At 42.5% G+C, this 16,785-nt stretch overlaps 1 protein-coding gene across 6 annotated transcripts in view; it reads right to left on the bottom strand.

Annotated features, from left to right (window-relative positions):
- WAC (WW domain containing adaptor with coiled-coil) overlaps nucleotides 1–16,785 on the bottom strand; it is a 351,928-nt gene that overhangs the window by 20,211 nt on the left and 314,932 nt on the right. Inside the window, exon 14 of one of the 6 annotated variants that reach the window (XM_033931441.1) lies at nucleotides 11,781–11,822. The exons of the other annotated variants lie outside the window; for them this stretch is intronic. Within the exon in view, the coding sequence (XP_033787332.1) occupies nucleotides 11,792–11,822 (31 nt within the window). The 3' untranslated portion in view covers nucleotides 11,781–11,791. The remainder of the gene's footprint in view (nucleotides 1–11,780; nucleotides 11,823–16,785) is intronic. 6 annotated transcript variants of the gene reach the window in all.

Here is a 16,785-nt window from a genome sequence, read left to right as displayed (position 1 = left end):
AAGACATTGCTTGTATATAAAGTTAAAATTTAATAAAATGTTTTGCTTGTCTTGCAAAACACTTGCAAACCAAGTTACTTGCAATCCAAGGTTTTACTGTACATACTACGAAAATTGGAACACCTACAGCCCTACTATTTGAAACTACATTGGCTGCCCATAATCGCAAGGATCAAGTTTAAATTAGGCTTTAAAGAACCTGAGAAGGAATGCCGCTGACTACCTAACAGAGTTGGCCACCCTACTCTAGGGTGCTTTCAACAGATATACCACCAGAAATTTTTCCCACTTACAATTCCCAGCATGCAACGATATAAAGTCTACCAAGGCAAATTACCTTATCCATTCAATATCAATTAGCAAAATGCTGGAACCAATTACCACCTACATTACAATCTTGTTATCACCATTTCATGTTCAGAAAAACTTTTTAAAGCATATCTATACCAAGACAAGGAGCCAACCCTGAAGTAAGTAGCCCATTTCTAAACTGTCTAATGCAACTTGGGACCTCACGATGAGCCAACGATGTCCTATTTGAACTTGTAACGTATGTATTTGTAACTATTGTATGAACTAATTGTATTAATAACTGTACTGATCTACCTGTATTTGCAACTCTATTGAATGTCTGTGTCAAACTGTCCATTGAAACTTCCTGGGTAACTGACCCAACCACTTGTATGCTGAATAGAATTGCAGGATATGCGGTCTATAAATATTTGAATAAATAAATAAATAACTTAACTGAATAGGTAAAGGCAGAATAGAAAACCTGATTAACATAACACTCATCTTATGATGGTACTGCTAGGCAGTTTATGCTAATTAAACACAGTCAGAGGGGAAAGCATGAAAAAAGAAAAAAAGGAGGGGAGCACAGAGAAAGCATTAGATGGCAGGTAGAATTGGTTGACTAGTGAGTTAGCTGTGCAGTGTAGGTGCAGTTGAGCAATCAGGCTTGAGCAATCTTTTGAATTTTTGGTATGAATGTTCAAGCCTCATATCCAGGGCAAAGAATACCATAACTGGGGGCCCATATTAATAAAAAACAGAATGTCTTGTGACTGAGAAGGGGTAAACAGAACAGGCATCTGGGACAATTGTAGAGGATGGGAAAGGATATAAGAGATCAAAAATCTGGAGAGATAATCCAGTGATGAAGGGGAAAGATCCTTATACACAAAGGTTAAAATTTTGTGTTTTATGCCAGCCAAAACAAGGAACCAATCAGAAGCAGATTTATGAGGTCAAACTGATGAAAGATTAGGTTCTTACCTGGATAATCTTGTTTCTGTTAATACACACAGACGTCTGTACATTAGGTGATCAATCTATGCTCGCAAACCATTTGCAGAAAGGTGCCAATCACATCTTTCAGCTCCTCCTCCTTCACCAGTGGAGTATAGCCTCCTCTTCAGTTTGTCCCAAAACAATTGAGCTCCATTGTAACAGGAGAAAAGATAAGGCGCAGCATGGGGAACTTTCCTGGAAATAACATATATTTCTGTTCTGCTCTATAACTCATGAAAAAGAACAATTATTGCATGAACTTGCAACATAGATGTATCAATGAACCAACCTGCTGTGTACAACTAGCACTAACACAAACTGCAAAGCTCAATAACTCAGTACTTTATAAGTTAATCATACATGTTCAAACTGACAGGAGAAGAACTTCTGTTATATATACAAAGCACACTCAAATATGTATTCGGGAATAATTAATAACCCCAGGTGCAGAGCTGAGACTTGGGGAAGTTCAGCTCGAAGCCAAGACTCTGAAGGAGCAAGATAGTTTGATTCGTTGCTCGCAGAACTTCGTGGCGAGAGGACGCTTTGATCAACCAGTTGTCGAGGTAGGGAAAACACCTGCAGGCCGCAGAGATGCAGGGCCGCAGCTACCATAACTAGACATTTCATGAAAACCCTCGGAGAGGCCGCCAGGCCGAAGGGAAGAACATGATACTGGAGATGGAGATCCCCCACCCGGAATCTCAGATACCGGCGAGAGGCCGGGTGTATCGGAATGTGCGTGTACGCCTCTTTGAAGTCCAGCGAACACAGCCAGTCCCCCTCTTCCAAGAGGGGGTACAACGTAGGAAGGGTGAGCATTCTGAACCGTTCCCTGACCAGAAACTTGTTCAGAGCACAGAGGTCCTAGATCAGACGCAGATCCCCCATCTTCTTGGGTACCAGAAAGAACCGGGAATAAAATCCGGTATTCCATTGGTCCGGAGGAACCTCCTTGACCGCCCGAAGGCGAAGAAGGGCCTGAGCTTCCTGCAGGAGAGGCAGCTGAGACCAGGCAGAGGAAACTCTCTTGGAGGAAGGTCCGGGGGTACGTGACTGAAGTGAAGGGAGTACCCCTCCTGGATGATAGAAAGCACCCAACTATTGGTTGTAAGATTTTCCCACTGGGTATAGAAATGATGGAAACGACCCCCGATGGGGAGGAGGGAAGGCTCCAGGAGGAAGGGAGCCCAAAGGCTCGGACCGGGATTGTCAAAAAGATGGCCCAGACTTCGCCAGAGCCGGCAGCTGGGCCTTAGTTTGACATTGCTGCTGCTGTTGTTGTGGCCACTTCGAAGGAGGCCAAGAGAACGCAGGAGTAGATTTCTGCGGGTACCTCCGAGAGGAATCTTGTATTGCCAAGCTGGAGGGGTCTTCGGCTTAAGTCTCACCAGAGAGGTGAAGGACCGTTCGTGTTCCGAGAGGCGCTTAGTGGTCGCCTCGATGGAATCATCAAAGAGCTCATGACCCACACACGGGAGATTGGCAAGACGATCCTGTAGATTTGGATCCATATCCACAATCCTGAGCCAAACGAGGCGACGCATGGCGATTGCAAAGGCTGTGACCCTCAAGGACAACTCGAAGGCGTCGTAGGTCGCCTGAAACATATAGAGGCGGAGCTGGGAGAGGGTTTCCTCGAGGAGACGAAACTCCTGATGCTGAGAATCCGATGTCCACACAGAACCGGAGGTAGGATGTGAAGATAAAGGTATAGTTGAGGACACGATTCGCCATCATTGAGTTTTGATAAAGACGGCGACCAAATTTGTACATCGTACGGCCCTCCCGGCCCGGAGGGACGGCAGTGGTAACCTTTGAGGGGTTGGATTTCTTCAAGGAAACTGAGAATTTTCAAACCCCTTAACCGGGATCTTCCGGTAACGGGACTCCAACTTGGAGGGAATGGCTGTGACCGCATAGGGTTCTCCAGGTTCCGGAGAAATGTTTGCCGGACAACCTGGTGCAATGGCAAGCGCAGCGCCTCACGGGGCGGATGATCAGCACCCATTTCTGCCAGGAATTCCTGGGTATAACGGGACTCAGGCTGGAGGTCCAGGTTCAAGGCCCTGCCCGTGTCAGAAATGAAACGAGTAAAGGAGGAGTTTCGAGGAGAAGGCTCATCCTTCTGAGGAGACCCCGAACAAGATCTGGGGCCAGCCGAAAAAGAGGGAGAAATTTCCCTCGAATAGTAAGCCGGGGCTTCGGAATCCCGTGAATGGGAGATCGAAGAGGCTCGACTGAAGTGTCTGGGGGGCGTTGAGGAACGACCCCGTGCAAGGTGGCCCGGGGAGGACCCCGGAGTCCGAGGAATTAGCTGGCCGAGACTCGGAGAAGACGGGGCAAAGGAAAATTCCTCCACCGGTTTCGAAGAAGACCCCCTAGAGGCTGGCATCTGCCTCAATGGGGAATGCAAACTAGAGTCCAACTCGAGGACAAGGGTGTGCCTGGAAGGCTTCGCGGTCGGAGACTTGCCCCGAAGGGGTGAAGACCGGAGCTTTATAGGAGGAGCAAGTCTCGACATAGTAGCGGGCCCCTGTCCTGGACCCTCGAAAAGTCACAGGGGATTCGGGAGAAGAAGAATCGCTTGAGGGAATCCGACGAGTCTTTCAGGCACGGCCTTGAGACACGAGAGAAGGACGCTCAGGCTGGTCACACCGAGGCTGGGTTGAGACTAGGTCAGAGGCGTCGAGGTCGGGACCAGTTGGCTCACCGCCGAGGAAAGCTACGTGGTAGGTATAGCCTTAAGCATGTCCTCGAACATAGGCACCGAGACCAAAGGCTGTTGGATCGTAGGTGCAGCAGTGTGCTCCTTCGGGGATGACCTCGAGGAAGAGTATTCCCTACGTGAGGAGGCAAGCTTAGAATGATGTCTTGAAGACGCCGACGAGGCAGCACTGACATGAGACTCTGAGGTAGGCTTCTTTGCGGCACACCTGAGGAAGAAAGAAGAGACGTAGCTGAGGCCGGAGCCTTGGAGGCTGAAGGGGACTTTGAGGCTGAGGCACCCGAGGGCGCCAAGGCCGAGCTCGAGGCCTGTCCCGTAGGATCCATGGGGCCAAAGAGTTGGAGAATCTTGGCCACCCTCCGATGAAGAGCCCACGGTTGCAAAGTCGCACAACATGGACACGACTCAGCGCGGTGCTCCGCCCCCAGGCACTCCACACACTAACGATGAGGGTCGGTGATGGAGATAACCTGGTTGCACTTAGTACAGTTTTTAACGAGGCTGGGACATAAGAAAAAAGACGGCCGCAGCCCCATGAGGCCAGGCAGCCAGAGCAAGACCGGTTAACCCGGTCAAAAATATACGAACAGAAAAAAAGAAAAATAAAGACGCGGGCACAGCGACTTAACCGTGCAAGAGGGACAATGAGATCGCGCGAAGCAAGGGAGCAGTGCTTCTGGCTCCGCAGAAAACATAAAACTGAGGCCACGCTGAGGAGACGCATGCCCTAGGTCTAGCGAAAGGGGCACATGCGCGGGCCAATCGCAAGCTTGAAGGTCAGTGACGTTACCCACATGTTGAGAATATGCTGCCTGCTTGTCCTGGGATAAAGAAGAATTTCCTAATATTACTCTTGAATCTACCACCCCTCAACCTCAAATTATGCCCTTTGGTTTTACCATTTTCCTTTCTCTGGAACAGATTTTGTTCTATGTTAATACCTTTCAAGTATTTGAACGTCTGAATCATATCTCCCCTGTCCCTCCAGGGTATACATATTCCGTCTAGACCAGGGGTGTCAAAGTCTCTCTTTGAGGGCCACAATCCAGTCGGATTTTTAGGATTTCCCCCATGAATATGCATGAGATCTATTAGCATACAATGAAAGCAGTGCATGCAAATAGATCTCTTGCATATTCATTGGGGAAATCCTGAAAACCCGACTGGATTGTGGCCCTCGAGGAGGGATTTTCACGCCCCTGGTCTAGACTGAGGACCCAAAAGTGGCGTCTTCTCAAGCCGCCATGTCCACTCTGTAGAACCTTATAAAGGTATGGAGAATAGAACAAGTAGCTGCTCTACAGATTTCTTTGGGTGGAGCTGCCTAGAACTCCGCCCATGAAGATGCCATACTTCTGGTCGAATGAGCTTTGACAGAAATAGGCAGCTGTTTACCACAGCCAATGTACATAGATGAAATTGTCATGCAATCCCTGGCAATAGAAGTCTTGGAAGCTGGTCTGCCTAGTCTGAACTGACTAGTAGCACAAAAAGGTAGTCGGAAAGGTGAAACTCATTTGTCCTTTCCAGGTAGTGGTGTAGAACTCTTTGCACAACTAGCCTTTGCAATATCTTATCTTGCTTGTTCAAAACCATAGGATACTAAGCAGGTAAGCGAACTTCTTGGTTAACATGAAAAGCTGACACAACCTTTGGCAGGAAAGAAGGTATCGTGCACAGAGAAATAAATCCCAATCTCTGAGATCCTTAGGAAGAGCTCTCTGTAAGAAAGAGCCTGCAATTCTGATATCCATTTTGCAGAGCCTATTGCCACAAGGAATACAGTCTTCACCATGAGATCCACAAAAGGTGCCTTATAGAGAGGCTCATATGGAGCCTTGGACAGACTTCAGAATATTAAGATTCCAGGATGGAAAAGGCCAGCGTATGAGAAGATGCAACTTGAGCATTCCCTTCAAAACTAGGTCAACTCAGGGTGAGATGCCAGAGATAGTTTTCCCCCTCGAGCCCAGAAGCATGAGATACCTGCCACATTGACCTTGAGAGACATCACTGCAAAGCCTTTTTCAAATCCGGCTTGAAAGAATGCCAGAATCACAGAATTGGCACCATGAAAAACTCAACCTGATCTTTGGAGCACAAGAGTTGGAAAACCTTCCAGGCCTTGGCTTAGACTGCAAACGTTGATTGATTTTTTGCTCAAACGAGAGTAACAATGACTACCTCCGAAGAGCCCTTACGGGTCAAGGTCGTGCGGTCAATAGCAATGCCGCAAGACCAATGTGATTTGGGTTCTCCATGGGAACTGGACCCTGAGAAGACCTGCATGCACTGGCAGCTTGAGGCATCTGTCTCACTGAAGATGCACAAGATTTGTATACCAAGGCCGGCAAGTCCAATCTGGGGCTACCAAAATCACAAGTCCTTGGTGACACGTGATTCTGCAGATGACCTGGCCTACCATGGGCTACAGGAGAAACACATATAGAAGACTTTCTTCCAGCCAGGATTCAACCAATGTATCCAACCCTGCACTTCCCGATGTGCCTCTTTGGTTGTAAAAATGTGTGTGTTCTTGGCTGATGCCATCAAATCCATCTCTGGCATTACCCAGCATTGCACAATGAGGCTAAATGCTCTTTTGGGACAGGGACCACCCCCCTGGTTCTATAGTCTACTGTCTGAGAAAGCCGGACTGTACATTTTCCACTCCCATTATGTGGGCTGTTGAGAATGCCTGAAGATGGGATTCCGTCCACTGGAACAATATCTAAGTCTCCAGATGTAAGTGAGCACTTCTAGTGCCTCCGTCTATTCATGTAAGCTACTGTAGTGGCATTGCTAGAGAACCCTCAGACTGCCTTTCCAATGCCCTCAACTGAACCCCCCCTAAGCGTATTACAGTCTGCGCTCGACCCCCCCCCCCCCCCCCCCCGCTTAAACAGGGAGTGACCCTAGGTCAGGGATGACCCTGAGCTCCAAGGAAGACTAATCAGACTGGATAACAGGTACTCCAAAGGGATTGCCTTGTCAGCTACAGACTGAAGTCTGTGAATTCTCAAGCAGGTAGAGCTTCAAATCCACTTCAAACGCAAAAATACCTGTGAAAGGGACAAAACTACAACAAATTAAAAATAATAAAATGGGGAGAGCAGAATCCACACAGCTGCAATCATGCATGCAAAAGACTGCTAGAGAGGGCTAAACTAGCCTGTGAAGTACTCTGGAGGCAGAGTGAAAAAGCTGGAATGGATTTCTTCTGCAGCTAAAGAAGGGAGGGGAATTAAGCCTTAAAGCAGTACTTTTACACAATGGAAACCAGAAGCCATCTGTTCCTGTTGCTCATGCAGTTGAGTTGAACGAAGCATACGAGTCGATGGAGACATTTTAAAACTCACACGCTATGTAGATCACCATGGAACCTCTGTGGTGATCTCAAAGTTGTGTCACTCCTTCTGGGTCTGCAACTGGGATACACCAAATGCATGTGCTTCTTGTGTCTTTGGAACAGTCGTGATGATGCCAACCACTACAGGCAGAAACAAAGGACATACCGAGATGAATTTGTACCTGACAGATACACTGTGAAGCACCTGCCATTAGTACATCATGAGAAAATCTATCTTCCAGTGCTTCACATAAAACTGGGTCTGCTGAAAAATTTTGTCAAGGTGATGGATAGAAATGGTGATGCGTTTCAGCACCTAAGAAGTATGTTTGGTTTTGAGAAAAGTGAAGCCAAAATCAAAGAAGGTGTTTTTGTTGGACCCGAAATCCATGAACTGATCTTTGATGCTGTGTTCAAACAGAAGCTGAACCCAGCTGAATCAGCAGCATAGGAAGCATTCATGCTGGTTGTTCAGAATTTTCTTGGTAATCACAGATCAGAGAATTATGCTGAGCTTGTGGAGAACATGCTGACAGCATATCAGCTAATGGGTGCCAGAATGTCACTTAAAATGCACTTCTTACATTCTCACCTTGACTTCTTCCCACCTAATCTTGGTGCTGTCAGAGATGAGCATGGGGAAAGATTTCATCAAGATATCAAGGTGATGGAAAGGAGATATCAGGGAAAGTTCAATCCCAGTATGATGGAAGACTAATGTTGATTCTTGCAAAGAGAGACAAATGTACAGTACAAGTGTAAAAGCAAGTGTCTCAAACATTTCTGAACATGCTGACATCACTTTTGTGTGAGTTAAGAGAGGAGTAAATATATGCTGTAACATGTCTCCTTATTGTCTTCGTGTTTGTTTACAGAGTAAACTCCTTAACACAAGTTTGGTGGGACTAAACTAAAGCTTAACTTTGTATACCGAGTCATCATTCTGAGAAGGCTCAACTCAGTTTACAGCAATTAAATAAACAGGGAATGATTTATAAATGATAAATAGAAGATAATAGCAAAATTTCAGAAGAATTAATTTTCAAAATGTTTGGTAAATAGTTTTTAAAGATTTACAGAAAAATTGAAATGAACTGGAACTCCTTTAAAAAAAAAAAAAAAAAAAAAAAAAAAGGGGGGGAGATCATTCCAGAGTTCAGAGAATTTAAAGACCAAAGATTGACTAAAGATTTTGACTCCTTTAATCCCTTTTTTAGAAGGAAGGGAGAGTTTAAATTGTTGAATACCTCTTGCAAAGGAGAATCGGTAAACATTCCAAAATAAAAGAATAAGAGGATAAAAGATACCATGTAGAATTTTAAAAGAAATTGAATTCTAAAATAAACCGGGAACCAATGAAGACTGAAGCAAAGAGGTCACATGGTCAAATTTATGTTTTCCAAAGATCAGCTTCGCAGCAGTATTCTGAATTAATTGTAATTTATGAAGACAAATTTTTGTAATGCCAAGATAGATAGCGTTACAGTAATCAAGATGAGATAATATAATTGATTGAACTAAGATAGAAAAATGACGGTGATGAAAAAGATGTCTAACCTTCCTCAGCATTCGCAAACTAAAGAAGCTTTTCATGACCAAGGAATTTATTTGGTCCTTAAAAGGAAAGAGGAATCAAAAAGTACTCCCAATATCTTAGCTAAGAACTCAATTGGTAAGGAGGACCCAGATACCAGAGCTATAGTAGGAGGAAGACAGTCCAATCTTGGACCTAAACACAAAAGCTTAGTTTTAGTTGTATTAAGCTTTATTCGGACAGATAAAGCCCAGGCTTGAAGTTTGGAAATGCAACAATTTATTTTGGAAACTAGATTGGTAATATCCGGATCAATCTCAATCAATATAAAGATATCATCCGCTTAAGTGAATAACGTTTCCCAAGCTGACAGCTTAAAGGTGTTCAGTGTAGTCATATAGAGATTGAATAAAATTGGAGAGAGTGGGGAGCCTTGAGGAACCCACAGGGAGGCTGCCAGGAATTGGAGATATCGCCTTCAATATTTACTGAATAGGAACGGTACAGAAGAAATTTAGAAAACCAATCCAAAACAACTGGATGGAGACCTATATCTGAAAGTAGCTGAAGTAAAATATCATGATGTACTACATCAAACTCTGCAGATAAATTGAACTGGAGTAGAATAGAACATTTATTTTGAAGACAAATTTGTTAAATTTTTCAAAGAAGAGAAATCAATAAGGTTTCAGTACTAAAATTAGAGCGAAATCCATGTTGAAATGGCTGAAGTAACAAAAATTTCTCTAAATAGTCAGTAAGTTTACCAGCTACAATTGACGCCAACATTTTTGTTAATAAAGGTATATTAGCAATTGGTCGGTAGTGAGAGGGAACTATAGGATCTAAATCTACTTTTTTAAGAGGAGGAATAAATGTTATTTGTCCCATGAATTGTGTAAAGTAACCATTTTCCAAAGAGAAATTCAGTAAAATAGTTCATACTCGCAATATTGTACTGATATGGCAAACTGTCTAAAAAAAAAAAACAACCCACAGCAACGTGCATCTCAGAAACATGACATGCTAGCTGAATTTCAATTACAGATCTGAAATCAGTGTCATTAAATTAACTAAGAACACTTCTTAAGTTTTCAGTAGCAAAGAAAAACTTTTTTGTTGTTGAGTGTAATGCTCTGAAATCTCTAACAGATCTAGAGATGTTGGTAGCGTTAAAAAAGTGCAACAGCAGTTGGGTTTTTTTTTAACGGGCATAGATTATGTGCATGAATTACACATGCACACTGTTCACTTTAAAAAAAAAAATCATGCCAGGATACCCTCCCCCTCCACCAAACTTCACAACAAAAAAAATATTGGCCCTCCCCATTAAACCCCCACCTTTGAGTGGAAGTTCGGCAGAAGGGATGCCCACTCCCTCCTGCTTTGGCCACCCGGAACTTCCCCCCAAAGACTGGCAGGAGAGGTGTCTTTTCATTGTTTGTGATTATTCCTGTTGTGTATGTATTTGTTGTGACCCGCTTTGTGTAAAGCAGGATACAAATAAACTATAAACTATTATAAGACGAGTCTTTTTCTGTTTGCTCATAACACACATACATCTGTGCCCATTAAAAAAAAAACCAAAAGCAAAACAAAACTACTCTTCCTGCCCCAAATAGCTGAATGGCAGGAGGCTGCTTGGAGGCTTCCCTTGCTGCTCAGCTGTTCAGGTTGCCCCTGTCAACTCTGCACAAGTGTCAATTGCTTTCTCTAATGACTGATTGGATGGGATAACGGCAGACCTCCGCCAAACTCATTTGCATGTAAAACTGTTTTAGCATTGATCATCGTTTTCAAATCAGACAATTTACTGGCACCACAGGATTTTAATGGCGGTTTTAGAGCATCCAGTCCTAAATCTCCTTCCACTATAATCCCCAGTGGGTCAACCATCCCACAAGCCTCTAACCCCTCCTTTTCCCCAGCTGGTGACTTCACAGCACTGTGCAGCAAGGCAGACATCCTCCAAACCCATTAGAACAGCTCTACTCATATTGCCCTTGCTGCTTGAACAGGTGTTGCTTCTTCTTTGAAATCGTATGTCTCTCAGTTTGAATTATGTTGTATAAGAATTATCAAGCTGCTCTTTTAAGACTTAAGACCCCAATGCCAGCACAGAATTACTTCACTTTGTGGCTCTAACACTCAAAAAGCCATGTGATACAGCAAAGCAGAAGCTCTTGTATCTATAGCAGCAACATTTAAAAATACAAATATATGCAGGGCCAAAATATCCCAGGCACCAAGGAGTAATTTCTAGTTGTCAAGGTGACCTGGCACCTTGGATTTGTCAAACCCTGGCTTATGGCATCTTCAAAGCTCCTGCTAAAGGAGTGGAGAAGTACAAGCATCTCAGCACAAACCTCAGAACACTGTCTCCAAGAGCAAACCAGAGCAGCTGTCTTCTGCTTGATCAAAAAAATCCGAGATGGCCATAACTCTTGCCTAAATAAATTCTATGGTTTATTTGGGATTTGCTATACTGTCTCAATATGCTCTCAATGCTATCCTAATGCAGTTTTTAACAGCTTTCTTCCCACAAATTTAATTGTACTGTCATTGTGTTCTCCAATTATAGCATGGATATTCAATTTGTCATTTTTGCTTAACTATTTCCAGAGCAAACCTCCCCTAGAGTCTACTCTGGTTCCGGTTATGGCAGCTGATACATCAGATTCTAAACTGCATAAAAGGATATTTCTTACTTTCCTCTTTCTCATGTTTAGAAATCTTTCAATATAGACTGGAAAATTACTCAGAACCTGATTTCATCTCACTGAAATCTTCTTTAGATAAAATGAAATAAGCTTCCAAAATTCCTTCTCTTACCGTTCTCCTATTGAATTCAATCTCCATATGAACATATTTCTTACCAGAAATTCACTCAATACATGTCCAGAGAGGTTCTCTTTTTTCTACAAGGAGAAAAACTTGATCAGATATCTTTGTCCCCAATATAAAGAAGCAACAAAGGCCTGAACAGCCATTCTAATACATGGCCTCTTAAATGAACAAGAGTCTGAACTAATTTATCAAGATTACATATTTGACTGGTAGCTTAAGATTGAGCCATCAAAGCTGTTTACAATTAAAAAAAAAAATAGAATAGATTGAAAAGAATTACAATACATTGTAGTCTTAGCCCAATTTGACTCTACAAAGATGGACTTAAAAGTTCAACCATCACCTGGACTAAAAGTCCAGTTCTCTCATTCATTCAATACCTAAATTAGCAAAAATGGGGCCAAAACTGTAGAGTTTTCTAATGCATCATATACCAGCTGAAGTCCCAGGCTACTGAACCATATAAGCAAAAATGTACCTTAAAGTAGATCTACTCAAATTGCAGCCCATGCACACCATCTTCCAGTGGGTCCAGGGCTTTTCATGCAACCTACTGCGCCAACCACAATCTTAACTATCAATAATACTTATTGAGGCACATGTATTTAGTTCAAGAATCTCATCTACTGCTAATCTAGCAGCTTGGCTGCATGCTTTGGGCCTGTCCGAGGATTTTCAATACTTGATTAGTAAATGTCTCATGCTTAGACAATTTACTTTATGTAGATAAAAAGGAAGAGACTAAACACCTTAAAAGATTAATTTATATTACCCATCAGCAGTAGCTTTACTGTGCTAATCATTCCAGATGCTTCTATCAAAGAAGAAACACTTTTTTAATTTATGCAGCCACATCCCAATATCAATCTTTTGCCAAGTCTTGCCAACAAGAAGCAGCCATCTCCTATCTCGCTCTCTTTGAAGACAGCCAATTCACTTTCAGAATATAAATCCTGTCCCACCTGTAAGAGGTTGTGTACAGTTCTTCAGGAAAGGAAATAAAATCACATCTGATTTCTACTCTGTTCTCAACTACTTTAGAATAGAAGCTGCATCACGTTAGGAAAGGAATTGAGTTTCCACATACGTGCTAATCCAAGAATATAAGATTGTGTCCTATTCTAGATTTCCAGGATTTCAATGTGTTTTTTTGCAAAGAAAGATTCAAAGAGAATACTCTCACTTCCATCCTCCTCCTACACGATGAAAGGCTGTACTTCATAGATCATGGGTACATATACAGTATCTACATACCAGCTGATTGCTACCACTACAAAATCATCCCCTTCATCTTTTCCTCAGCTATCTGGGTTTTCATCAAATGATTCAGCTGTAGAAGCTCACCTACATGAGTTGAGTCTGCCAGTTATTCCATATCTTAATAACTGATTTCTGGCAACTTCCTTCAGAGTCTTTGCTCTTTTCCTTAGGGCCCAAACAATTCATCTCCTTCAAGGATTAAGCATTCTTGTCAGTTTTGAGAGTCAATAATTTAACCTGATCTAATCTTTGATTTTTTTTTTTTTTTTTTTTACCGATTCATTCCAACAGGAAGGCTCGACTCGGTTAACCAAATATTAATAAAATATACACGAGATTAGAACAGAAACTATATCTTTTAGGCCAGAATTTTATCTTTTATGATTAATTATTTGAAAAGAAGGATCATCAGTAAATTTCTGAAATAAATGTCTTCAGTACTTTACAAAAAGTGGGTAGATGAGAGATAACTAATTATAGAAGGAAGGTCATTTCAAACTTTTAAGAATAAAAAAGAAAATGATTGACAAAAATTGGCATAGTTTTTATTCCTTTAACAGGGGGAAAGCCAAGTTTATATTTCTGAGAGCTCCTAGAATTAGAGATTTCTTGTGAATTAAATGAGACAGTAACCAAAGGAGAAAAAATACCATATAGGATTTTGAAAATTACAGTTGTACATTTAAATTGAATCCTTGAGGAAACAGGATGCCAGTGAAGGAATCTCAATAAATGTGTGGCATGATCATATTTATGTTTACCGTATATCAATTTAGCTGCTGTATTCTGATAAGTTGAAGCCTCCTCAAATTACATTTACTTAAAAAGCATAAAGCGAGTCGCCATAGTCCAACTGAGATAAAATAATGGCCTGAACAAAAACTGCATTCCATTCATAGGAGCTAGTCTGGATACAAATCAAGTGAAGGCTTTTCTGCCACATGAGAGGCCGATCATGAATGCATTATGTCCCGAAGGTTCAATGCTCCCCAAGTCAGAGCCATAAGCATCTTGTAGATATTAGGCTATATACAATAGCTATACATATTGTGCCTTTCACTTGCTTCAAAATGAGAAGACTGCAACAATCTCTGAAATTCCAGTAAAATCATCATCAGATGTAGTCAGTTTCTATCACAACAAATCCATCATCTTTACATCAGATCATATTACAGATGATCTATAACAGATTTTCCCTTTTGCACCACTATGGTATCCTTGACAAGTGCTTCCAATACCGGTTGGAAAGCACATCTTTGGGATACTCACAGGCAGTCTAATCACGAGCTGAATGAATGCTCCATATTAATTATCTGGAACTCCATATTAATTATGAACTCAGGGAAATATTTCATTCTTTCAAAGTGTTTGCAAATAGTCAATTTTAACAGACAAACTACCATATTTTACAAGGTGGCATGAGCTCTTTTCCTAAACAGGAAAACAGCACAAATTTGGGATGTCACAGTTTCACATCATACAGAAAACCACAGCCATTATATCCTGTGTAATCAGAACTAAAACAGTCAAGTTTATTTATTCAGTTTTCTACATCGCTCTCCCAGGAGAGCTCAGGACGGTTTACATGAATTTGTTCAGGTACTCAAGCATTTATCTTTGTCTGTCCCGGTAGCTTCACAATCTATCTAATATACATGAGGCAATGGGGGACCAAGTGACTTGCCCAGGGTCACAAGGAGCAGTGTGGTCTGAACCCACCACCTCAGGGCACTGTAGCTATAACCCCTTTGTCATACTCTCAGATACAGTGATAGGAGGTAGCATGACAAGCATTGTCTGACAGATGGCAGACATTGTTAAAGCATGGCAAAGCATAAGACAAAACATGGTGTGATGAGACATAGCATGGAGAGCATAGTTTTGCAGAACATAGCATTGCAAACATGGTATTACAAAGCAAGTCTAACAGTATGACACGACTTGGCAGAAATGGTAAGGCAAGCGTGCATGATGAAGCATAGCATGGAACACATTGAATAGCAAACATTATGTGACAGACATGGTATGAGAGATTGTAGCATGGCAAACACAGTATGGTAAACATGGTGTATAGTATAGTACATTATCGTGTAGTAGGACAAAGATGGTGAATAGTATGGCAGAGTATGGAGGAACATGGTATGGTCAGACATAGGATGAAGCACATAGCATATGAGACTTGAGACACTGGGGGTCGGGGCATTTTGACAGAAGATTTGGGGAATTTGGATCAGCGCACTCTCAGAGGGTCAAGGGAAAAGGAGAGTATTTACTGCCTTCCTGAAGTTCAGTAGATCTTCTAGTGATCTTATGTGGGCAGGTAGTTTGTTCCAGAGGCACGGTAGGAAGTGCATGTAAGATCTTTTTCAGGTGTTTTCAAGGTGGAGGGCATTTCCTGAGGGCACATGTAGTAACTTTACTTCTTGCAAGCAAAGTGGTCGATTTAGGGTGTAGGGCAGAAGTTTGGAGGCCATATAGGCTGGTACCATGTCGTAGAAGAGCTTGTGTGCCTTTACTAGGTCTTTGAATATGCATCATTTGTTGACTGGCAGCCAGTGGGCAGCATGTAGCGCAGGGGTAATCAGGTTTTTTATGTTGAGATTCTTCAGGAGTCAGATAGCAGCATTTTGTACCGTTGTAGTCAGAGGAGGTTTTTTTTGTAGCGAGGTCATTTAAGAGCACGTTGCAGTAGTCCGTAAAGGAGAGGACAAAAGCGTACAGTAGTTGAGAGAAGTCCTGTTCTGAGAAGTATCATCTGATTTTCCATATTTATCAGAGGTAGTAGAACGAGGCGAATACTACTTGGGAGGTATGGTCAGAGTGCGAAAGGTTGCCCTCAAGGATAATCCTTAGGCTACGTACTTTGTCTTTGGCCGTCAGTAGGCAATCGAGTTATGAGTCATCTCTCCGTATCCAGAGGAGTTCAGTTTTTGCCATGTTTAGTTGCAGTTTGTTTCAGGACATCTAGCTTTTTATTTCCAATAGGCAGTCATGTAATTTGGAGACTTGGGCGTCTCGGTTTGAGCCTAGGTACAGTTATGTTGTTGGCAAACGAATGGATCTTTATGTGGTGTTTTAAGGCGATGTCTATCATCTGTCTGATATAGAGGTTGAAAAGCAATTGTTCAGAAATGACGAAAACCACAGCCCTCAATCGCAGATTCTGATATTTGCGAGTCTAGCAAGGAAGCTGGGGTGATCAATGGTATCAAAAGTGGTACTGACGTCAAGAAGGACCAGCAGCCTGTCTAGTTCCCTTTGTCTAGTATGTCCAAGAAGTCATCAATAATGTCCGCCAGGGCCATTTCTGTGCTATGCAATTTCTTGAAGCCAGATTGGTAAGGGGAGAGGGCGTTCTGTCTGTCAACAAAGGCCTATATTTACAATAAGGTTTTTTCTAGGATCCTGGAGCTGAAGGGAAGGTTGGAGACCGGTCTGTAGTTGTTGGGTTCGTTCAGATCCAGGGATGATTTCTTTAAGATCAGCCTGATTGCTGATTTCCAGTTTTATGATATTGTTCCCGATTGCACGGAGGAATTTATTAGAGGTAGGATCGATTTGACAAAGGCATCTTTTGTGGCCGTCAGGAGATTTGGCAGATACAGGTCGAAGATAGATCTAGAGGATCATAGTGTGGTGATTGTTTTTGCTAGGTCTTCATGAGAGGATGTTCAAAGCAATTGAGGATTGCAGGTCCGGGTTCAGCTCTGTAAGTGGTCTCAAACATCAGATTGTAAATGTTTTTGACCTTGCTCAGTCCTTAGGCAGACTAAT

The sequence above is a fragment of the Geotrypetes seraphini genome, chromosome 2, assembly GCF_902459505.1.
Source record: "Geotrypetes seraphini chromosome 2, aGeoSer1.1, whole genome shotgun sequence".
Lineage (NCBI taxonomy): Eukaryota > Metazoa > Chordata > Amphibia > Gymnophiona > Dermophiidae > Geotrypetes > Geotrypetes seraphini.
The sequence above is the reverse complement of the archived record's forward strand: the minus strand, read 5'-3'. Positions and strand labels throughout refer to the sequence as shown.